Genomic DNA, 23685 nt, shown 5'->3' with positions numbered 1-23685 from the left:
TGGATAAACTCTGTGGTCTTGTGTTCCAAAGGGTTCTGGACAGTTTCCTGGGGAGGACCTGGGAGCTGGAAGAAGGGAAGCCACCTGCATAAAAAGCCCCCCGCAGTGATGTGTAGGTAGAGGTCACTGCCCAGTGGCCGGGGTAAAAATCTATGGTCCAGCCAGATGTGTTCCATCCCTGTATCTCCAGGCATCCTCAGAGCACCCGCCATCCTTCCCCCAGATCTGTGAGGGCTTCTCATCTTGTGAGAACAAGACTCCTGGGTTCTGGCCATCCCCTTCTGCCTCCCTCTGGACTGCTCACCCAGGGTGCTCACTGCTCGCTCTTGTTGGCTGGTGGGTAAAGGAGGTCCAGGAGAAGGGGAAGGAGGGGCTATGGGGCTGTGACCTGACTAGGGGTGGGACCTGACTGAGGTAGGCATGGTGCTCGCCACTGCCACCTTGTGGCAGATGTGAGCAGTGCCGCCACCCCAGGCCCTGCCTCACTACTCCTGAGCTCCCTACCCTCTGCTGGGCAGATGGATAGGCTGACATTTATCCATCCATGTGCAAGCTCTAGGAAACAAAAACTCCCTCCATCCTCCTCTCCACGGCCTTGATGGGTCTTCGCAAGAGAGTCACCTTGCTTTGGGGCTGCCCAGTTGCAGAGGACACCAGGTGGAGACCAGCAGGTTTCTCAGCCACCTGCTGCCTCAGCCTGGACCACGGCATTTGGTGCGCAGTTCTGCAGGTGCGGGGGTGGGAGAGGGGGGCACAAGCCCTCTCCACCTCTGTTTCTGCAGACTCTTCATAGGCCCTCCTTCCCTACCCACCCCCAGTCTCCCATAATCCACCAGTTCCCTCAGCTGACCCATCCCTGGCTCTAGTGCGCTGTTGGAGGCAGTGTGTCTATAACAGTTCCTCCCCCTGACTGCCTCTTCCAGTGGTGGCGCCCAGGAGTCCAAAGGGATCAGGATGGGGTGGGTAAGGGTGGAGAGAACAGAGTGCAGGGAAAGGGCTTCAGGCCAACCACACAGCTCATGGGACCTACTCGTATTGGGGCCACAGTGTGGGCGACAATTCAACTCTTTAACGTGCCCAGAGCACTGATTCAGGTGTGTGTGTGTGTGTGTGTGTGTGTGTGTGTGCACTCACACGTGCATAAGGAGCAGATGTGGGTTATGACTTGGGGTGTTTTCATCTCATCTCCTGGGCTCTTTGAGTTTTAAATGGGTGGCCCTGTCTGGCACTTATGATTTGTTTGGCCAGTATGGCAATTAAAAAAAAAAAAAACTTTTAAAATAAATGCCTCAGGCACTCTCCATTTTGCCACAGATTCCACCACTCCCTATTACCCATTTGCTACCTTTTCACACATGCCTGTCTGACAGCATCTGAATTCATAACCTGTGCCTGAGGGGAAAGAAGCCTTGCTTGAGCAGAATGGAGAACCACTAGCCAGTGATCTCCAAAGTCCTGGCGTCTTGGAAGGGGGTAGTCATCAGACGGCCACCAACCCTGGCTTGTTCGGTTATGGACGCTCTGACGCTATGTATCAATCCCCCTTCACCAGGCTCGTCCCATTCCCAAAAAAGGGTGGTTTCATTTCAGTTTCATTTCAAAGTTAGGTCTAAAGTATCAGACCATAGAGCCTTGACACAGCAGAGTGGACGGCAAAGCTGAAAAGAACTTGGCTGGCTTTTCTGATGGTTGGGGTCTCTTCAGCCCGCAACCCTACAGCCTGTCCAGACATGCTTTGCAATCATCCTCTTGCCCCCTTGTTTTAGGCAGAAGCACTTTTATCTGCCAGGCACTACTCTGTTGTGTGAGAAGCATGTCTCCTCTTTCTTGGCCCCCAGTGCCCCCTGGGAAGCCACTCACCCCGCTAGGCTGGGCTTCCCGTGGAGCTGGCTCTCCAAGGCAGCTGGTGTCTTGGGCTTTTCTGTCCCCAGCCACTCACCTCGGTTCTCCTATATGGCCCCCTTGTGGGGCTGGGTGTTGTGCTGGCCTGGGATCTCTCTGTCCTGTCCCACCTGTGAGACTCTCCCCAGCCCAGGTATCCCTGCAGGGACTAAGGAGAGGGCTGAGGTGGTCTCGGTTCCCTGCACCCCCTGCCCCGGGCAGGGAGAGCTCTGGGAGCTGAGGAGGGCCTTGAACTCTGCTGAGACCGGGACCCCGCCCCTTCCTGAGTGGACTCCCCATTTACAAGGTTGTGGTCTGTGTGTGTTAGGCCGACAAGGGGAAGATGCATCCCTATCCAGCCCGGCGTCCCCTTTTTCCCAGCCCCCACTCCACGCAGAAGCCCCAGAGAGAGGGCCTGGCTCTGGTTTGGGGCCTCCAGGACTTGCCTGGGCTCCACCCCCAGATCAGCTCCAGAGGAACCCCCTCCAGGTCTGGGCCACCTTGCAGCAGACCCTGAACTTCTGGTCAGGGTCTCATGCCTCTGCTGTCCTCGTGGGCAGAAAGCATCAGCCGGGCCCTCCGTTCCATTCCGTCCCACTGCGGTCCAAGGATGCAGGTTCTTGGGCCTCAGGTCAGAACTCCCCAGCCCCAGTCAGAGCACATGCGGCCGCCCAGCCTGTGAGCCCTGTGGTCCCACGCTGCTGTGATGAGGGGACCTGCCTGTGGGGATGGGATTCAGGGCAGGAGATAGGAACAGGATCAAATAGGGGAGAGGGGGACAGAGGGACACAGCCTGGGAGGCCTGGAGGAGAGAGAGGTGTGGGATTTGGGAGGAAGGGGCCAGGACAGGGCTTGGTGGGGAAAAACCGGGGCTAAGCTCTGCTTACCGGAAAGGCTGCACCTTGGCCTCCGACAGCCAGGGGCGCAGAAGGCGCTCCCTGGGTAAACACTGCAGCCCCTCCCCACTTGCTCTCCCCTCAGGGCCTGGCCCCAGCCTCTAGGACAGCCTGGTGACCTCTGGCATCCACGCCCCGAGCCACAGGGATGTGGAGTGGAGGTGAGTGACTTCTGCAGTTAGTCGTAGGAGGCGAGGAGGCTTCTGCTGTGACCTCCTGATGACTTGATCTTGGGGAAGCCGGACACCACGCTGTGTGGACACTCTAGCAGCCCAACAGAAGGCCCACGTGGAGGGAGCTGAGGCCTCAGCCGTGAGCGGGCCACGTGGAAGTGGGTTCTGCGGCCTTCGGTGAGCCTTCTGATGACTGCAGGCCTGGCTGACATCAGCTGCCACCTCATGAGCGGCCCTGAACCGGAACTGCCTAGCCAGGTGGGCCTGGATTCCTGGCCCAAGGGAGACGTAGTGAATGGTCTTGCTGTTTTAAGCCACTGAGTTTGGGGGCAACTCATTACGCAGCAGTCAGTAGCTAATACAGGCCCTGGCTTCTCTGCTACCGGAATTGCCCTCTTGGAGGGGCTGGGAAGGGGCGGCCTTGCTGCTCTTCTTCCTGCCTGAGCCCTTCGCCTTTCTCCGCATCCTCACCTTCCTGACCCCGGCAGAGCCCTCCCTGACCCTGGCCTTGCCCCCTCTGTCTGTCCTCAGCCTCACACGCCCACTCCCTGGTGACCAGCGTGCTTGGCTTCCTGCAGGTTTAGCTGCTCAGGGAAGTAACAAGGGCTGATTGGACCTGATGGGTGAAAAGCTAGTTAAGCACCCATCGGGAAGACAGTGAGGCCGGCACGAGCAGGTCATGTGGGGCTGGGGCGGGCTTGCCCGCAGCCCTCATTCCAGCACTCTCTGCGTCCTGCCTGCCCAGCGGCCAGCACGGACACGTCTCTTGCTCCTGTCGTCTGGAGGGGCCTTCCGTCACGGACACGTCTGGGAGGCAAGCACAGAACTGCCAGGTGATGCCACGCAGCGAGAGAGGAGAGGCCTCGACCGCTGGGGTCCCACTGCAGGATCAGTGCCCAACCCCCACTGCTTGTTGTAAGAATCCGGCCCAAACTCCAGATACAGCTGCTTTCTGAGGCTTCCTGTGCCCATAGCTTCTCACCCAAGGACCTGGCCCTAAGGTCAAGCTGCCACAATCCACGGTTCCCAGCAGTGGACAAGCCCCTCGCGGGACACTCAGACACCAGCCCAGGAGGAAGAGCAGGTAGGTGGTCCAGCCTCAGCAGTGTAGTTGGGTCTGAGTCTGTTGTCCGGAGGAGGAGGGTGGGGGTGGGGACAGAGGGTGGCCAGGGCAGGCCAGCGGGGCAGAGGAGAAACGGCCCTCACCAGCTGCAGGGTTTTCCTCTGGATTAATTCGAAGGCTTTCCCCCTTTTGCTGCTGTAGCGCTTTTTACGTAGGTAGTCAGACTGTTGGAAAGACTGCTATTATATTTCTCCAATCGTCACTCCGTTTGCTTTTTCTTCTCTTGTCTTCCTTCACTTGGTAACTGGAGGTGGTGGGCCCCCTTCTTCCCCCTCGTCTCCCTCCCAGCTTGAAAGGAAGTCTAACCTTTCTCCACGAAGTAGCAGCATTGATGTAGATTTTTGACAGATACCATTTATTAGGCTATGAGTGTTCTTCTCTTCCAGGGTCACTGTTTTTTAAAAATTAAGAATAAGTGCTTCAGAGTTCCCGTCGTGGCTTAGCAGAAATGAATCTGACTAGCATCTGTGAGAACGCAGGTTCGATTCCTGGCCTCGCCCAGTGGGTTAAGTCTTCAGTGTTGCTGTGGCTGTTGTGGTCACAGACATAACTGGGATCTGGCGTTGCCGAGGCCGTGCGGTAGGCCGGCAGCCGTAGCTCCTATTCAACCCCTAGCCGGGGACCATCCATATGCCACAGGTGCGGCCCTAAAAAGACGGAAAAAAAAAAGAAAAAGTGTTGAGTTTTATGGATTGCTTTTTCTGCATCTACTGAGATGATCGTATTGTTTGTGTCCTTTAATCTTTAAAGTGGTGAAGGATAGTAATAGATTTTTCTAATACCTAACCTTATCTTTCGATTCCTGGCACAAACCTCATCTGGCCATGGTGTGTCGTATTTTTGTTATCGAATGCTAGATTTGGCTAGTTAATATTTTGTTTAGAATTTTACATTTATACTTCTAAGCAAGAGTGGCTCTTCTTATATTGTCCTTGTCTGGTTTAGTTTTTGTTTTTAAGGTTACAGTAGACTTCCAGCAAGGAGTTTGGGAATTTTCTTTCTTTATCTCTTCTCTGAAGGACTTAACAAGAGATCAGAATTATCTGCTCCTTGAATGTATAGTAAAATTTTGTGAAATTGTCTGGCTTGGTGGTGTTTTTGCGGGAGGATGGTAGACAGATTTTGAACGACATAGTCACATTTCTTTAAGGGTTCTCCGTCTCAAATGTTCTACCTGTTCTTGAGCACGTTTTGGTAAGATATTTTGCTAGGATAGTGTTCATCCTGTGAGGTTTTCAAATTTATTGTCATAGGTTTATAGCTTAGTTGTACTATGGTGTCTATTTAAAAAAAATCTTTGCGCCATAATAAAGTCCCCCCCCCAGGTCTTTTCTCCGGGCCGACTCTCTCTTTCATGCTCATCTGCTAGAGGATTGTCAGTTTTCTTAGTCACTCCGTAGAACTCAATTTTGGCTACGTTAAGCCTTTCTATTCTATTTGTATTTTCTGTTTCATTTTTTCTGCTTGTCTTTATTATTTTCCTCCTTTCGCTTACTTTGGGATTATTCTGCTGTCCTTTTTGTAACTTCTGAAACGGTTTCCTTATCTGTAAAAGGAAGCAGTTGGGCTGACTGTTACCGACCTGGGCTCCTGGACCCTTTAATCAATAGAAATTGATAAGCAACTGGATGAGATATTCCGGCAAGGCTCTATCGGGACTTGCGCTGTAGCGCCGAGGAGCAAAAATAAGGAACAGGTGCTCCCTGCAGCTTGGGAGCTTGGGGTGGGGGCTGGGGGTGGCTCAAGCTGGCCCCTTAAATGGGGTGAGGGTGGGGGTGATTGGTGGGTTGGGCGAGAGGGGTGACTTAGGTGGTTGGTCCATCCCCTTGGTGGTGCTGGGTGCAGGGTCACAGGTGGTACCCTGCTTTCGCTTTCAGCATCTCAGAAGTGGCATTTGGGTTTTGGCCTTTTTGTATCTTCTTGTTCATGATTTGCCCCAACTGTGCATGAGTGCAGTTATTTTTAGTTCCTTATAGTTAGTTTCTCTGTGTTCCGTTGCTCGAGGAGACATTTGTCCAGGTGCAAGCCCTGCAGTGTCCCAGCCTGTCTCCTAACCCAGGTCTGACATTCAGGGCCTCTGACGCCCAGTGACGTTGGGCAAGGCTCCGTCGCACCTGCCTTCTGTTTCCCTGTGGGACTGGGGAGGTAGGCGGCTCTCTATCCAGATGTCCTGGAAGGAGATTCCGGGCAGCAGGTCTGTCAGGGAGGCTGGGAATGTGGGGACAAGGGCCAGCTCTCCTGGGGGTCTCCTTCCCTAGCACCAGTTCCCACAGTTTTTCCAGAGCTTGCCTTGAGGTTTTAGGGTCATGGGAGCAGGAAGCACGGAGGTGCTTGGGGCCGGCTTGTGGGGTTAGGGCGCCTGGTTCTCCAGGGAAAGAAGCCACCAGACCTGCAGGGGGCTGGGAGGAGGGTGAGGAAGGAATTCTCATCCCTTCCCTCATCCTCTGGCCAGAATGGAATTTTCCTGGTAGGACCAGTTCTGACTCCAAGCTGAAGCATAGGGCTTGATCCCTGGACCCCCATCCCGGGGCCCAGCTGCCTGCTGGGAAGGGGAGGGGTGCAGATAAGGCCGCTAGGCTCTGACTGGGCTGCGCCTCCTCTGGGAGAGCCCCCTGCCCTGCCCTGCGAAGGGTCTCTCCCAAAGCCTGCACTGCTGGATGTAGCCTCTCCAGGCCATGCCTTGCCCTGGGTGGGGCACTCTCCTCAGTGGTTCCTCCCCTGGTACCCTGCATCTGTCCCAGCAGCCGTGTCCTCCTTGGTGGCTCGCTCTGGGGTCAGAGGAGACTGAGTTGGTGGGAGGTGAGTGGAACAAGTGAGAGGACCCTCTGTCGGGCAGCTGCCAGGTTGCCGAGGCAGTGTGGGGCCCTAGAAGGAAAGAGTGTCAGAAGGGCAGGGGCGGGGGGTCAGAGCAGGTGTCATCCAGAGCTCGTCCACCAGCGGTGGGAGAATGGTGGGCCCGTGGGAGCACCCCTGGAGGTTCCTCGATGGCTCTCAGCCCGGGCATCCACCTGCACCCCCTACTCCAAAGCACCGCAGTCTAAATGCTTCCTCAGCACTTGGCTCCGTGTTAATTCCATCCTGGATGTCCACGTGTGGTGATTGATGTGATTCCTGGAAAGCTGTCAGTCAGCCACACCTGTCAAGGTGGGAGAGGAGGGCGGCCCACACCGGGCACCTGCCAGCCCTGCTGTAGGAGAATCAACTTCCGATAGCTGATAGTTGCTGAGGTGGGAAAGGTGTCAGCCTCAGATCAGGGATTAATAGGCCATGGGATTCATCAGGTTATTGTTCTAAATGGCCAACCCAAGTTGGCTTGGACCGAGACGACAGGCAGAGGTGGGCAGCATGGCCTGCAGGCTGACCAGGCCTGGGCTGGCTCCGACCCAGCAGGAACTGCTCTGGACAGCGGCTATCCCGTGTCTGGACAGCTTTCCTCACCGTGAGCTTGTCTGGGAGGGTCTCCACTGGCGGCTGGCTCCTCCTGCTGTGGCTCAGTCCTTGGTGCTGTATCCAGCCCCCAATCCCAGCCTTTTGGAGCCATCCAGCTGCCTGCTCCCAACTCACTTCTTTCCCCAAGATCACGGCGACCATCTGTCCGTCTTGGGTTTTCGAGGAAAGGCCCCTTTTATTATTTCCTCAGTTAAAGTGGTTTTTAAATGCACCTTGTATGTACCAGGAAACACACGGCAGACCATCCGGTTTCTGCCTCGTTCCAGGCCTAGAGGTGTTCTATGAGCCGCTCACCTGCCCTCAGACCTGAGCCTGACCTTGTTGAACTGGCCTCCTCCGAGAGGCCTTCCTTGACTGTTGGCTCTAACAGTCTCTTCCCATCCCCTCTACGGCACCACCACCTGCTGGGTGACGCATTGGTCCATATGTGTATTTTTGATGGTACCACCCTGCATGAAAAGCAGGACTCGGCTGGGGCCAGCCCCTGGCACATGCCAGGCACCGGGTGTTCCTAAGCCTGTAGAATTTTCCTTGTTCAGACTCTGGCACCTTGTTCTGACCCATTGCTCTCAGCCAGAAGCCTGGAAGTCCTGGTCCCCTTGTTGGCAGTCTCCTAAGTCAGTGGCTGATGGGTCTGAGCTCCCCCTGACTGAAGGGTCACTACAAAGGAGAGGTGCTGACCAGAGCTCTCCACCCCTGTGGCAGGTGGACCCAGAGGGCCTGGGACACCAAAGGATGCTTCCCCTCCTACCCAGAGGGCTGGCCCCTCCTCCTATGGCCTCAGGGCGAAGTGCCCCAAGTCCCTGCCCCATGTCCCCAACCGAGAGAGCAGCAGTCCCATTTGGCCCTAGGCCCTCTCCCAGGCCTGGGCTGAACAGGGTCCCCTCTGGGTGCTCTCAAGGGGCCAGTCCTTAGCTTCCTGGGTCAGAGAGTTCCCAGGATGGGGCAGGTCAGAGCTGGGCCCAAGATGCTCCTGGAATTTCCCATTGCCTGGAAGGAGCCTGAGGTCATGTTCCTTTTCACTTGAACAGGATAAGGGGGCCTAGCCTGGATTTCTAGGTGTCCAGAGCTCTGGTCACCAGGAGAGCTGGTTACGCTCTTTGCAGGTGGCCCCAGCGCAACCATCCCGGCCAGCTGCTTCTCCCCCAGGGTGCCTCAGCTTTGCTGGAAGCCTTTCTCCTCACTCCCCTGCCAGAGCCACCACTCTGGGGCAGGCCTGCCATGGATCCTGATCTGCGCATTGCACGTGGGGGAGCGCTGGCCCCGGCACCCTGCATCTCTCCAGCTCACATTCCAGTCTTCTCTCCTGCATTCCACCTCTGCAGGGTCTCAGCAGCGCCCCTGCTCCAAAAGAGACCCTCTGGACCCGGCACGCTGTGGGCTTGGGAACGTTTGCCCATCCCTCTCTGTGACTCTGGGACTTTGCCCAACAATGTCCCCCAGTCCCTCAGTCACCTGAGCCTGTTCCCCCATCTCTTTAGGAAGAGTACATCCCAGGGCTTGTCAAACCACACGCCGGGCTTAGAAGGTCAGGTTTCAGAGCTGATGTCTGGTGAAAATGACCCGAGGCTGATGACCAAGTGTGATCAGTGTGACCCTGACCCCCACCCCAAATTCCCTCACTCTGCTGGGGCCACGTTGGCCATCGTGGTGCTTCCTCCCGCCAAAGCTGCCCCGGGCTCCACTGTGACCTGGTCTTAACGGAACAGAAGGTGTGTGTGTTGGTGGGGGTCACTCCCTGGCCCTGCACTCCCGGCCTGACCCAGCGCCCATCCATCAAAGGGCTCCCAGCCCCATCTCTTTAAGACGGGGCTCCCTGACCGTGTCAGGAGCAGTGGGGAGGGGGTGACACCCCTGTGGCCAGAGGAGGCCCAGCCGGTGCCCTCGGCCCCTGAAGTCCTGCCAAGGTTTGATCTGGGGTGGACGTGCCTCTTGGAGGACAAAAGAAACAGAACTGACACGGTTGGCTCAAGTGACATATTTCAATATAGTTTCTAAAACTCTATGAATTGAACAGATAAAATACCTCTGGGCTATTTTGTTACAAAATATTTGCCATTTGGATTAGTCGCTGGGTGCAGCCACCCTGCCTTTCCCTGGAGAGGTTTCTCTCCGAGGGGTGAAGGGGTGAATGCAAGGGGAGGGGCAGCAGCGGCAGGGGGCGGACAGCAAGGATGTATGTACAGCAGGACACAGACAGACAAACCGATGGTTATCAGGGGAGTCTACTGGCACAAAGAGACGTCTGGCAGGCTGTGGGGACACCGGTGGGGTAGGGGGTCAGGGGCCCAGGGCTGATCACGGTGCCCTCGCACACAGGCAGCCAGGCTGGCTCCCGCTCTGGGGGTGGCTGGCCCAAAAGTGCGTGGGAAAGCCAGTTTCACCTGCTACTCCTGGTTCTGGAGGTGGGGCCAAAATGGATAAAAGTGGCAGAGGGACCCTGTCCCCACAGTAAGGCCTAGAGAGTCAACAGAGTGGGGCCACCTTGGGGTAAGTGGTCATGTCCCAGGAGGCCATGTCTGGGGCTGGGTCGGCACTCCACTGCCCCCTCGGCCTGGGGAGGGCAGGAGGCCTGAGAGCCTCTCCAGCTGGGCCTCTGGGAGGGTAGAGGCCCTAACGTGCCACTGCCACGGGCAGGGCAGGAGGCTTGTCCCAGCTCTCTGGGGGAAAGGCTCCGGATGGGGACAGAGGCAGGTCCCAACCTTAGTGTGTTGGCTGTTCAGGGGAGGGAGGTTACAGATGCTGGGAACCCTGGCTTCCTCGACTGCGAGGAAGGCCAGATGCACTCTGACCTCACAGCTCGGGACTGGCTCCCTGTGCTGCTGACCCCAGGTTGGTCTCCTTCCTGGGCCAGGACCCACCCCGTGCTGCCACTGGGGCCAGGGCAGCCACTGCGGTGATGGAGGTGAGCCCCTGCCTGGAGAAGGGCCCCAGCGGCCAGAGCGGCCAGGTCCTCAGAGAGAGGCTCCCCCACTGAGACCTTGCTGGTCTTGATCGGGACGTCTCGGGGTCGGCAGAGGGGGAGGGGGGCTCTTCGTCAGCTAGTGGCACTGTGTGAGCAGGTGACAACGGGTCTTGTTCTCAGTTGCCACCTGCTAAACATACCTAGCCCTAAGGGACTCCTTCTTCCTGGGCCCCACCCTGCTGCCCAGGCATGCAACCTATGGCCGGTCAGCCGCTCTGTTCCAAAATCTGATTGGAGTGACCCTGTTACAGAAAAGACGCAGGACAGGGACCAGGGCAACAAAGCCTAGGGGATTGGGGACAGACAGGCTGGGAAGCCAGGGTGGGAGGAGGTGACAAAGTGGTCACACGATGTGGACACCCGGCTGACAAAGACAGGGCCAGAAATATACTCGCTGGGTGACATCATCATGACGCCTGGTGGTCACACAAATACACATGAAACTAGGTCACCTGGGATCTGAGAACAGGGAGGGACCTGTGCCTCCTAGCTTCCCGGGGGCTGCGGCTGGGGCTGGGGGAGGGTGAAGAGAAGCAACTGCACAGAGACCAGGATTCACTGCCCTCTCTTGGGGTCTGGGACCTGGGCTCCAAGTGCGAGAGGATCTTAATGACAGGCAGCAGTGAGCTGATGGCTCAGGACCCAAGGAGGGGCCAGCTTGGCGTGGGAGAGACAGGCCCTGGAAGGGCCATGAGTGGGACTGGCCCTGGGGTCTCTGAGGCTCCAGGTCCCCATGGGGCTGCACAGAGTTGATGCTGCTGGGCCCTGGGGAGGTTGTTGAGCTCTGCTTGGCTCTCTTTTGCAATTGTGAGGGTGTAGGGACTCTTTCAGCCCCACTGCTGGAGGTGGGCCTGCTGCCTTCTGGGAAGGGGCAGGATTGCAAGGCTTCGGGGCTAGATCGGGACAGCGGCAGGGGAAACGCAAGGGCCACTGAGTACCTGCGTCTCTCGCCTGCTTCTGCATCCACATCCCTTGTGGAGGCCATAGACGTCATTCAGGAGGGGGCCTGCCCCAGTTGGTGGGATGCTACTTCGGCTGGCTGCATTTGCCCCTGGGGCAAATCCCCACCCCTCTCCCTGCTTCTGCTTCTATTCTGGGAGGAGGGGTGTGTGTGTGTGCGTGTGTTTATGCCCTGGGCTCACTTTGCACTGGCAGGGCATTGTTTGGGGCTGGAGAACAAGAAACCCTTTAAAAGGGGCATTTTGTAGATATATAAGCTCAAGATTCCATGGCTCCGTTGAAACGACAGAGAGCTGAGAGGAGTGCCCCGTTCCCTCCTCCCTTTCTCAAGGTTCTCCTGTAGTCTCAGCAGCCCTGGGCAGCCCGAAGAGCAGGAGAAGGCCCGGGAGAAAAGGAGCCTGTGGTCAGGACAGCCAACATCTCTGGGGACAGAGGAGTGGCCTTCTGAGACTGCCGGGCTTAGCAGGGAAGGGGCAGCTGAGAAAACCCCTCCTTACACCTCCCCACTGATTCCCCTCCAGGGATTCAGGGCCAACTCTCCCCGATCCATCGTGGCCCCTGGCGCTGGGGCAGTGGGCCAGAAAACCTTTTGTCCAAGGCTCCCGTGCTGGCCACCCAGCCTCCACGTCTGCCCACCGGCCTGAGGCCTGGGGCCTCGCAGACTCAGCCTGGAAGCTGGGGAGACCCTCGGTCCCTGTTCTTCTCTGTCCACGGTCCCAGTGGCCAGAGTGGAGGCAGGGGAGGTGGGGGCCTGGCTGTGCCTGGGTGCGTAGGGCCCTAGGGAATGAGGGGTGTCTGCAGATTTGGAGGCAGGGCTGTCCCACTGAGGAAGGGAAGCTTGGACCAAGCAAACCAGGTGCCAGGGGCTGGGATTCTCTTTCCGAAACGACAGTGACGGGTGACGAGGAACGAAGCGTGCCGGGCATGGGGAGCAGCAGGCGGAGGGGCCCTGGCGCAGCCCTCCTGGGATGGCAGCGTGGCAGGGCAGCATCTACACCAGGCTCCGGGCGCCACTGGAGCAGCGGCGCCGGTGCAGCAGGGAGCCTGGGGGGCAGAACTGGTGAGGGTGGTTGTACGGGGGCGGAGGCGGGGGCAGCGGGGGCTGGTGGATGACCTTGACAGGGGAGCCCGGTCCCCCCAGGGGCGTGGAGCTGCAGGAGTCAGAGGAGGACGAGGCGTAGCAGGAGAGAGCCTGGCTCAGCAGGGGCTCCATGCGGGCCAGGCAGGGCTTGTCCAGGACGATGACCTTGACAATCTGCTGGCACTGCACCAGGGTCCCTGGGGGCGTGGGTGGTGGCAGCGGCAGCGGCGGGGGCTGCTCCCTCAAGGGGCTAGGCTGCAGGTCTGGTGCCGGCGCTCCCCTCTCGGCCCCCAGCCCGAAGTTGTGCTGGGACGTTTGAAGCCTGTTGTGAATTGACACCTAGTTTAGAAACAGCCAGAGAAGCATGAAATGTTACAAGACTAATTCCCAGCTGCTAGGACTGGCCACCCGGGCCTCCCTACCCCCCCTTCCCGGCTCCTGGGCCCACAAGGGGCTTGCAGCCCTCACCTTGGCCCGCTTCCCGATCCTCCACCACCCAGAGGGCACCTGCTGCCAGGCAGAGGCGCTGAGCCTGGCGAGGTGTGGGCAGAGACTGACGTGGTCTGGCCCGGCCTGGGCAGCCTAGCTCCTGCCTGTGGGACGGGCAGTTAGACTGAGGGACTCGGGTTCTGCAGTCTGACCCCATGGACCTGCGGGGTAGCCCTGGGCCTTGGCTGAGCCCCTACCTGCCTCCCCACTGAGAGGCTTTTCCTTGAGCTGGAAAAGCTGGGATAACAGCTGCTGCCTCCTGCCTGCCTCCTAGAGGTGTGCTGGGACCAGAGACTAGACACAGGGGGCTGAGTCTAGAGCCTTGGAGCCTGGGGAGCCCCTCTCCTCCCACCTTACTGTCACTGTGGAATCAGAGAGGTGTGCAGACCCTGGAATGCAGGGACCCCAAGGGGTGGTCTGGACCTGTCCTGCTCTCCCAGACTCCCCGGGGTGGTGCCCACACATTCGAGAGCAGCCAGGGCCACAGTCAGGTCCCCAGCAGTCTTTCCAGCCCCATCTGGGTCCTGGAGAAAGGCCTTTACCCCTTGGGGGGCTTGTGCAGGTAGCCACTCCCTCAGCCCAGGCAGGAATGAGCACCTGCCTAGCTTCCTCTTGCTAGCAGGGGAGCTGCAGGACATGGGGGGATTCTGGAAGGGCAGGGGTTTACTTCCCCATCCTTCCAGCTTCCCAGCCTGTAGGTATGACACCCAATTCCCTTCCGACACCTGGGTCCTTTCAGGTTGGCCAAGACCCCTCTCTCTAAGGATGCGTCCTGCTGTCCTTGGCATCACCACCCAGGCCCACTGCTCAGGGTACTGGGGTGGGGGAGAATCGGGGCTGCAGGGGAGGGGACCTTACAGCCAGGCCTGCCCTCAGCTACCTCAGAGGCCTGAACAGCAGATCCTGACCCTGTTTGCTGGCAGAAGGTGCCATTTCGGGGACACCCATGTCCCGGCTCTGGGCCCCGCCCCTGTGGGCCTCAGGCTCTCTGTCTGGCCCTTTCTCACCGGCCCCTTGACTGTTCACAAGCCCTCCACCGCCACGCTCTGCAGGCTGGGGTTTACTCTTCACGCTCGACCTCCAACCTCAGCAGCATTTTCTAGGCCTAACCTGCCCTCCAATCAAACGAAGGAGCCCCCGAGCCCTCGGTGCCCTGCCAGGACATGGGCAGGGACAGGGCAAGGCTGGCTCCACCTTCCCCTCTGGGCTCTTTATCCCAACAGCAGGCTTCTGTCTGCTGCTGCTGCTGCTGGAGGGGACCGGCTACTTTCCCCACTGGCCTGAGCTCTGAGTTATTCCCCAGGAAAGCAGCCTGAGCCGGCTCTTTCCTCCAGACATTATAGCAGTCCCGTCCCAGGCAAATGCACAGCCGCGCCCCCGCCCACCCCCACCCCGTCCAGGCCCACTGAGCCCCCAGGTGGCCACAGCCCTGGCCTCAGCCTGCACCTCCTCTTTGCCTCCCCCTTTTCCGATCCCCCCTCCACGGTCTGCACCTGCCCCCACCCTGCCAAGCCTGGACCACCCTCATCTTTCCAGTCAGTGGAAAAGCAGGCAGTGGCAGCCAAACATTCCCTCATTCTGAGCCCACCTCACCTCCCTGCTGATGAAAGAGAGAAAGAGAGAGAGACAGAGAGGAGGAGAGAGAAAGGATGGCACATGATAGCGGGTTCCACAGCTCAGAAGCTGGAGAGGTGCCTGCCAGCAGGGCGGCCAGGCAATGACAGAGGGGGCAGAGGACAAGGGAGCTCAGGGTCCAGCTGAGAGGCAGGGCGGCAGGGCTGCCCTCAGGGCAGGAGGGAGCGAGGCTGGCAGGGCCCCGGGGTTAGCTGGCGCTGGTGGCCTTGCAGATAGCCATGTGGCTGGCCCTCTGGGAAGAGGAGGTGGGGAACAGGACCCCAGATCGCTGTCCTCCCTGGGCAGGTGGGGCCAAGGCACGAGCAGGGCCGGAGCGCTGCTAACTGTGTTTATGTGCAAGGCTGAGAATGGGCGGCTGCAGGAAGATGGGGAGAAGGGATGGAATACCCACCCTGGGGGCTTGTCAGCTGCAGGGGCAGGAAGCTCCTCGTGGGAAGGTGCCTCCTCCAGACACAGGTGTGTGGGGGGTGGGGGCCATGGGGAGAGCGAGAAGCTGGGCTCCCCTGGGGTGTCCTGGGGCTTCCCTGAGCCTCGTCAGGCTCCGCCCTCAGAGCCCTAAGTGGGGGCTCTGCCAGCTTGGAGTTGCGGGTGGGGAAAGGAGGCGTTCGTTCGTGTGAGCAGGAAGGGCCCTGGGGGGCCTGGCAGAAAGAAGGGAGGGGCTCACTGCAGTTTGAGGGGAGCCAGGGGGAGGCTTGCAGGACAACGGCGTGCCCACTCCCAGGAGACACTCGGGAGCCTGGCGGGCCACAAGCTGCCGCTGCTACTTCTCCAGTCCCTTCCCCCAACATGGACAGTGTTCGAGCACCAGCTCCCCTGGGAGAAGCCCTAGGGCAACCCAGGCCCAGGTTGCCCGTTTCCTTCTACACAGCCCGAGGCATGGCCAGCTTTCTAGGGGGACCAGCTGCCCCCACTCTCCAGTCCCCACGTTCCCCAGAGGCATCTGGGAGGGCAGGCTCTGCCCCTGGACTAAGGGGGAGATGCTCAGAGGGGCCAGGTTCTCTCCTACAGAGGACACTGGGCTCTGACCACGAGAGTGTGTGCGGGTGGATTGAGGCAGGGGTGCCAAGGGGGGGTCAGGACTGCATCTGGACGCGTTAGTCTAGGAGCTGGCCTGGGGGGCTCGGCGGGGACAGCGGGCTGGGGAATGGGGCGGGCAGTGCAGCTTAGGCGCTGGAAGAGTGGCATTACCCAGGCTAGCAGTAACTTTTAATTGTATCTCTTGAAATTGGTAAAATGGTGAGTCGGGCTGGGGAGGCATTGATTAAAACCTGAGAAGAGAAACAACAGAGACAGTGAGAAGAGGGCAGGGGACACAGACTCACTCACCTGGGCGGCCAGGCCTCCACTCACCTCCACCGAGCTCTCCGCCGCCTTCTCCCCCGGCGCCGCTTCCCTTTTGGCTTTGAATGCAAAGAGCACAGGGCTCACTCTCCACCGTCCCATCCCGAAGACACCCTGCCTCCCCTGCCCCACACCCCCGCAAGCATCCCTGCGATTCAGTGTGGTGGGCAGGAGCCCCAACACTTGGGACTGAGACGCAGACTTGGGGGCGTCCGAGCCCAGTTTTGCCACTTAACAGCTGTGTGACTGTGGGAAAGATGCTCCACCTCTCTGGGCCCCCACGGACTAGAAGGTCTCTGACATTTTTCCTTGCTGGGCATTGCTGAGCCTCCTTCACCCACACTAAGAGCGCCCCGGATGGATTGTGCAGGCCGGTTATCAGAAGGCCGTGATTCTTGGTGCTCAGAACAAAAGGGGGCTCCTCTGTGTTTGCCGCACAGGCTCTGGGAGGGAGGGGCCGCCTTCCTCTCCCGTTCCTGCTACTTGGCTGAGCCACAAGGAGGGAGGAGTCAATGAGCCGTGCCCACCGAGGGGCTGATGACGGCTCTGTGACCGCTGCGAGGGCTTTCTGACAGCCTGGCACAGCGCCAGGCCCGACAGACCCCTGGGGACAGCTTGATGACTTTTTCCGGCTCAGTCACTCCTGGCTCTCACCCCCACCCACAGCAGGCATCCCAGGGCCCTTGAGGAGGGGTGGGGGTGGGCTCTGATTTCTCATACCCAGAGGGAGGGCGCCAGCCCCCTTGCTGTGCCCACCCCTCTGCTTTCTGTGGCACAAGAGAAAGCTGTGCCCTCGCTGGGAACAGAGACACCTCCAAGGGGGAGGGAACTGATGGACCCTGGAGATGTGTGTCTGGGCCTGCAGGAGCTGTAGCTTCTGGAAGGGGCCAGTGGGGATGCAGAGGGTGGGGCAATGCGTCTGGGAGTCAATCACAGCTGAGGTTTGACTCCAGGGTTGAAACAGCTGTGAAAACAAGCGGGTGCTGTGACCTTACAGAACTGAAGGGCTGGCTGGACACCAGGGGGAGAGGGTGGAGAATTACAAAGCACGGGGGCAGATCAGACCCATAAACAGAGGAGACACCACAGCGAGGGTCTCCACGCAGCTTGGAAAATGAATCTCATTTCCCAGCTGCTGGGACCAGTCCTGTGATGCTGTCACAGCATCTGGGTGGCGCCTGGGCTATAATGGGGCGGGGGAGCCTGGAGAGTTGGGACCAGCATGGAGCCACTGGAGTGTCTCCGCTCAAGCTGATGTCTTGCTGGGAGCCTGGCTTTCCAGGGCTCAGCGCAAGGCACACAGCAGGCACTCAATAAATGTTCATTAAGTGTAAGGATAAACGACTGAAGTAATTAATTAGTGAACAGCTCTGGATGGTGTGCTGGGGTTTTGTTGGGGTGGGATTGCCTTCTCAGGTCGCCTCTCGTAATACTTTTCATTTGGGGCAGGTGGGGGGTGGAGGTCGCTCTCTCTGTCTCCCTGCCAGTGGGGAGGGGGACGGGCTGGAGGTGGAAAGGAGGCAGCGGAGGAGGAGGCAGGACTAGAGATGTGGCCGAAGGTGATACAATCTGAAGCCAGCTTGATTTGTCTGGAGTGAAAAATTCAACCTGAAGAAACCATATGAGAAACTGGGTTTGAGGGTTCACCTCGGTTTTGGGGTGGGCTGACTTGGGCCTGGGGTTCAAGAGTGTTTGTGGCTTATCAGGGGAAGGTCTTGATGGGGCAGAGCAAGATTTCCAGCCCCTTCTGGCCACCTTCTTACCTTGCTCCCAGCCGTCATCTTTCTCACGCGGTTTCCCTTCATCATCCCTCCAGCCCCCAAGAACCGCCGTCTTCAGAGAGAAGGGGTGTGGGTGCAGAGGTGGCCGGGGGCGGGCACTGGCCGGGAGGTCGGGGCCTTGGCCTGACTCCCCCAGGGTGGCCAGTGACGTCTCACACGCCCCTGGGCCTCAGTGCAGTTTGTGAGTGGACATGTTTGTCTCCCACCTCCTCCACAGGCCCACTGCTGCGGCCCAGGGGATGAGGCCGGCGAATGGCGTCTCCCCACCCCAGTCCCCCAGGCGCCCACGGCCAGGGGTGCTGAGTGGCCTTCTTGGAGCAGGAGGCCTGGGGTCTGGCACTCACCTGTGGGCGATCCTTGCTTCGACTGTGGGTCCACCTGGGCTCCACTGGCCTTGAAGGACAGTGTCTTTGCTCCCTGCTGCTTCTCCAGCTCCCCTGGGAGACGAGAGGCTCGTGAGCAGAGAGCAATCCTAAAAGCCAGTACGGGTGGAGGCGGGGTGGAGGATGAGGGGCGAGCAGGAGTAGGGGCTCCAGAAGACAGGGGCCCGCTTCATGGCAGGTTCAAGGCCAGCTGGAGCCTCCATGGGTATATGGGGAGGGCAGCCCCTGCCAGAGAGGCCGGGGAAGAGACTGGCTCCGTCTGCGTCCCGGCTCTGATGCTGCCAGGCTGTGTGGCTTCAGGCAACTTACTTGACCTCTCTGTGCCTTGCTTGAGAGGACCGCAGTGCCCACTTCAGAGCATCATTAAGAGGATCACAGGAGGACATATACCAAGGCCGGGCTTGCGGCAGGTGCTCAGTAAATATTTACTCTGACAAGATCTAAGGGTCATGTGGCACCACAGCCTCAGCACCACTGATGCAGCTCAGCCTGCCCATCCCCATCAACCCCGGATGAGCTCCCCCAGGAGGAGGCCCCAGGCACCCGAGGCCCCAGCAAGAGTCTGTCTGGCTGCTTAGTTTTAATTCCTCTCACTCAACTGTAAAGCTCTTCCTCCCGTCTTCTCTGGGCGGAGCTGGAGAACGGCCAGTTACCCTCCTCGGAGATCTGACAGCCATTATTAAATCACCCTCAGCTTCTCCTTTTCAAGAGACATCGCTCAAGTTGCCTTTATTAAAGCTCTTCTCTTGGGTCCCCTTCTCTGCCTCTCTGGTCACCTACAATCCGGGGACACCAGCCTGCAAACCCCCCACTAGAACCATCTGTGCCGATTGTCTGAGTCACGCCGTCGATCAATACTTAGTATTTTTACTGAAGGGGGAGCTGTTCCGCTGCCCCAGAGGGGCCACCTTGGCTTTGGAGAAGTTAGCGTGGTGATGATATGCAATGGGTCCGAGGGACCTGTGTGCAAATCTTGTTTTGTTGCTGCCTGAATTCGAACTTCCTTAAGTTCCTTATTTGTAGGTGAAGACGATACTGGGCCCCTCATGGGAAGATGTGGCAGCAATCTTCAACAGGTTCGGCGTCCAGCCCAGTGCCAGGCGCGTGGCAAGCGCTCAACACAGGGGACTCGGTGCCGTTTTTCCCTACTTCTCTATTTCCTTTCCTCCCCACCAGCCCTCCCTCTCTCCTCAGCTTTCTTCCTTTTCTCTCCACCTGAAGAAGAGGAGCAGGGATGAGCCAGCCCCACCCCCCTGCCCTCTGGACACAGGAGAGGACATTCACCCCTGATGCTCAGATGCCAGCGACAGCCACCCCTTCCTATTTGGAGGGACAGGCTGGTCAGGGAAAGGGGCCTCCACCAGCCACGCTGGTGCCTGCCCGTGGGCACTGTGCTCCGAGGCTCTGTGGGCTCGTCTGGGACATTCTGATGACGAGAGATGTCCTTGAGAATGTCCACGGGCAGCAGCCGAGGTGGCATTCCAAAGAGTCTGTTCCAGCCCTGAACTCAAGTAGCCAACGGAGAGCAGAAAGGAATTTACTCCCAGGCAGTTACTGAGTTAGGTACACAGTCTGGTCTGCTGGCTTTTTGTTTTAGCCTGATTTCCTTGTTTTCTTAGGACATTATAAACAGAAGCTATCCTCTCACTTTCCGAGTGGAAAGGACATGACCCTCAGAATCAGATTTAAATGCTAGTGTCAGGGCCTCTGCTTCTTCCACGTACCTTAGACACATCCCTTAATGGCTCTGAGTCTCATCTGTGAATTGGGCACCAACACCCACCTTGCAGCCTCCCTGTGCACGGTGGGTGCTCCAAGGATAGTGATGAAATGGCACCGCCCTGGTGTCTGGCCCCCTGCTCAAAGACCTGCACCGCCTTTCCTTCTGCCTAATGGATTTATACTGATTTAGGAATACTTTTCAACTAAGTGGCCATATAAGGCAGGCCTGGAGTCTATTTTTATTTCCTGTTTTAGTTTCTGAATCTATTCTTGTTTAATTTTCCTTTAAAGACTCTCTGAAGCCACTGTGATGCTTCAATAGGGAAGCTAGCAGGTGGGAGGAGACCACAGGGCATCACTGCTCTTTTCTTGAACAGAGAAGCAACCAGTAAACCACCTGAGTAGATGGAGAGGCCCACAGATTGTCTAAAATGCTTGACCTGGAGCAATCAAGAATCTGGGTGCTGGAGTTCCCTCCGTGGCTCAGCGGAAACAAATCTGACTAGCATCCATGAGGACACAGGTCCGATCCCTGGCCTCACTCAGTGGGTTAAGGATGTGGTGTTGCCGTGAGCTGTGGTGTAGGTTGCAGATGCGGCTTGGGTCCCGCATTGCCATGGCTGTGGTGTAGGCCAGCAGTTGTAGCTCCATTTGGACCTCTAGCCTGGGAATCTCCATATGCCATGGGTGCGGCCTTAAAAAGACCAGGAAAAAAAAAAAAAAAAAAGAATCTGGGTACTCCTCAGAGGAACAGAAAGACAACTTTAAGGTGAGGGGCAGTCAGCAAGTCAGCCTAGCGTTCCTGCCGTGGTGCAGTTGGGTTCAACATCCAACTGCAGCTGCTCAGGTTGACGTGGAGGCGCAGGTTTACTCCCTGGCCTGGTGCAATGGGTTAAAGGATTGGGCATTCCCACAGCTGTGGCTCAGATTCAGTGCCTGGCCCGGGAACTTCCATATACCAGGATACAGCCATTTAAGAATATTTTTTAAAAAAGAGTTCCCGTCGTGGTGCAGTGGTTAATGAATCCGACTAGGAACCATGAGGTTGTGGGTTCGGTCCCTGCCCTTGCTCAGTGGGTTAACGATCCGGCGTTGCCGTGAGCTGTGGTGTAGGTTGCAGACGCGGCTCGGATCCCGTGTTGCTGTGGCTCTGGTATAGGCCGGTGGCTACAGCTCCGATTCGACCCCTAGCCTGGGAACCTCCATATGCCGCGGGAGCGGCCCAAGAAATAGCAAAAAGAAAAAAAAAAAAAAAAAAAAAGCCAGCCTGGACTCTTTAAGAAGACGATGTTATGAAAAACTAAGGGCGGGGGAGTTACTATTTCTGGTTAAAAGACATGAAGGACATCAAACAACCAGGTTGATGGACTGGATCGAGGACGAGGCCATGCAGGGGGGGCTGTGGGAAGAGGCGCGCCCGGCCCAGTCCCCCTCAATTTGCATGCCTGTCTTTAGGGCCAGCCGGCTTGCGGGTCCTGGTCAAACCCAGCAGAGTGCTCAGTTCTGAGGGGCCCGCATGTAGCCCCACGGCCCGGCTACCTGTGCACACATGTGTGCATGCTCTCGTGTGCCTCGGCTTAATCACCAACCATCCATCAGCCGTGGCGGTGCAGTGGGGCTGGGGGTGGGGAGGGCCGGAGGGGCCTTGCTCAGCTGCACTCGCTCCAAGTGGGGGGCAGGGAGTGTCTGTCTCCAAGGGACCCTGCTTCTGCTGACCAGTCTGGGGGGGACCACATCCTTACACTCGATCCGGATCTGCTCCAGTTCCGTCACCTCCGCGATGGACTCCTTCAGGTCCTCCACGAACTTCTGCATTTCATCCAAGCCCAGCGCGCAGAAATGCAGCACCTGCTTCTTCTCAGAGCCCGAGAGCGGGGTCACCAGTGTGATGCCATGAGAGTAATCTGGAAACCAGACCCCAGGCCCCCAGGGGCTGTGAGCAGCCACAGGGGAGGCAGGGCCCGCTTCAGGGCTGCCCCTCCCCCTCCCTCCTCCACCACATCCCGGGCCTGAGACTTACACTCGTTCTCAAAGAGGTGGAACTGCATGCCCAGCAGGCCCACGGCCTTGCAGAAGGTATACGTGGAGGCGCTCTTCTTCTTGGGGCAGAGTTTGAGGATCTGTCCAAGAGAGGGAGACGGGGTGCCCTGAGAGGTATGCGCTCATGTAAACATGCCTTACACACCTGGACGAGTGAACAGCCAGAGGCTCGTGTGAACCCAAGTAAACACACAGGAAGACATGCACACTTGTGCTGACTTACATGCTGAGGGTACCTTTGCGCACGCGTGCGCGCGCGCGCGCACACACACACACACACACACACACGTGCGCACCCCCCCCACACATGCAAACTCACAATATCAAAACACCAGTTTTTGCTGCACAAAACCCTCCAGTGGCCATTCCCACTGCACTTGGAGGCCAGTCCACATCTCTTGCCCTGGTCTGTAAGGCCCACCTGATCTGGCCCCTGCCCTGCTGGTTTTATGTTCAGGCCATAGCTGTAGCTTCTACAGGGCAGGCTCGGTCCCACCACAGGGCCTTTGCATCTGCTATTCCGTTCACAACTCTCCTTGCATAGCTGGGTTACTCTTATTACTTAGATCTTTTTTTTTTTTAATTTCCATCAAGAATAATTTATTGTATTCTTTTCACTTTATTCTTGAGTCCACACCCATTGCAAATTATCTCGTCTCTTTTATTTTATTTTATTTTTATTTTCCCACTGTACAGCAAGGGGGTCAGGTTATCCTTACATGTATACATTACAATTACATTTTTTTCCCCACCCTTTCTTCTGTTGCAACATGAGCATCTAGACAAAGTTCTCAATGCTATTCAGCAGGATCTCCTCGTAAATCTATTCTAAGTTGTGTCTGATAAGCCCAAGCTCCCGATCCCTCCCACTCCCTCCCCCTCCCATCAGGCAGCCACAAATCTCTTCTCCAAGTCCCTGATTTTCTTTTCTGAGGAGATGTTCATTTGTGCTGGATATTAGATTCCAGTTATAAGTGATATCATATGGTATTTGTCTTTCTGGCTCATTTCACTCAGCATGAGATTCTCTAGTTCCATCCATGTTGCTGCAAATGGCATTATGTCATCCTTTTTTATGGCTGAGTAGTATTCCATTGTGTATATATACCACCTCTTCCAAATCCAATCATCTGTCGATGGACATTTGGGTTGTTTCCATGTCCTGGCTATTGTGAATAGTGCTGCAATGAACATGCGGGTGCATGTGTCTCTTTTAAGTAGTTTTGTCCGGATAGATGCCCAAGAGTGGGATTGCGGGGTCATATGGAAGTTCTATGTATAGATTTCTAAGGTATGTCCAAACTGTTCTCCATAGTGGCTGTACCAGTTTACATTCCCACCAACAGTGCAGGAGGGTTCCCTTTTCTCCACAGCCCCTCCAGCACTTGTTATTTGTGGATTTATTAATGATGGCCATTCTGACTGGTGTGAGGTGGTATCTCATGGTAGTTTTGATTTGCATTTCTCTTATAATCAGCGATGTTGAGCATTTTTTCATGTGTTTGTTGGCTATCTGTCTATCTTCTTTGGAGAAATGTCTATTCAGATCTTTTGCCCATTTTTCCATTGATTGATTGGTTTTTTTGCTGTTGGGTTGTATAAGTTGCTTATATATTCTAGAGATTAAGCCCTTGTCAGTTGCATCATTTGAAACTATTTTCTCCCATTCTGTAAGTTGTCTTTTTGTTTTCTTTTTGGTTTCCTTTGCTGTGCAAAAGCTTTTCAGTTTGATGAGGTCCCATGGGTTTATTTTTGCTCTAATTTC

The 23685-nt window shown here is 57.2% G+C and overlaps 1 protein-coding gene and 1 long non-coding RNA gene across 14 annotated transcripts in view; one reads left to right on the top strand and one right to left on the bottom strand.

The window, feature by feature from the left end:
- Positions 1 to 230: 230 nt before the first annotated feature.
- Positions 231 to 3824, top strand: LOC146403451 (uncharacterized). The gene is made up of 3 exons (XR_014803998.1): positions 231 to 336; positions 2863 to 2938; positions 3696 to 3824. It is a non-coding gene; the product is annotated as an uncharacterized LOC146403451 (long non-coding RNA).
- Positions 3825 to 9491: 5667 nt separating this feature from the next.
- Positions 9492 to 23685, bottom strand: part of IQSEC3 (IQ motif and Sec7 domain ArfGEF 3) — a 95031-nt gene continuing 80837 nt past the window's right edge. For 2 of the 13 annotated variants that reach the window (XM_084956963.1, XM_084956970.1), the window contains 5 exons: positions 21901 to 22000; positions 21623 to 21784; positions 18120 to 18212; positions 15980 to 16053; positions 9492 to 12868 (listed from right to left, as the gene is read on the bottom strand). In XM_084956963.1, the coding sequence (XP_084813089.1) occupies positions 12440 to 12868; positions 15980 to 16053; positions 18120 to 18212; positions 21623 to 21784; positions 21901 to 22000 (858 nt within the window). In that variant the 3' untranslated portion in view covers positions 9492 to 12439. Of the gene's footprint in view, positions 12869 to 15044; positions 15922 to 15979; positions 16054 to 18119; positions 18213 to 21622; positions 21785 to 21900; positions 22001 to 23685 lie in introns of all 13 variants that reach the window. The other 11 variants (XR_014803980.1, XR_014803981.1, XM_084956965.1 and 8 more) reach the window with 11 other exon arrangements.

This window comes from Sus scrofa, chromosome 5, assembly GCF_054392235.1.
Source record: "Sus scrofa isolate SSC_HxYL_T2T_F1_AM1 chromosome 5, Sscrofa_HxYL_maternal_Yorkshire_Landrace_v2.0, whole genome shotgun sequence".
Taxonomy (NCBI): Eukaryota; Metazoa; Chordata; class Mammalia; order Artiodactyla; family Suidae; genus Sus; species Sus scrofa.
The sequence above is the reverse complement of the archived record's forward strand: the minus strand, read 5'-3'. Positions and strand labels throughout refer to the sequence as shown.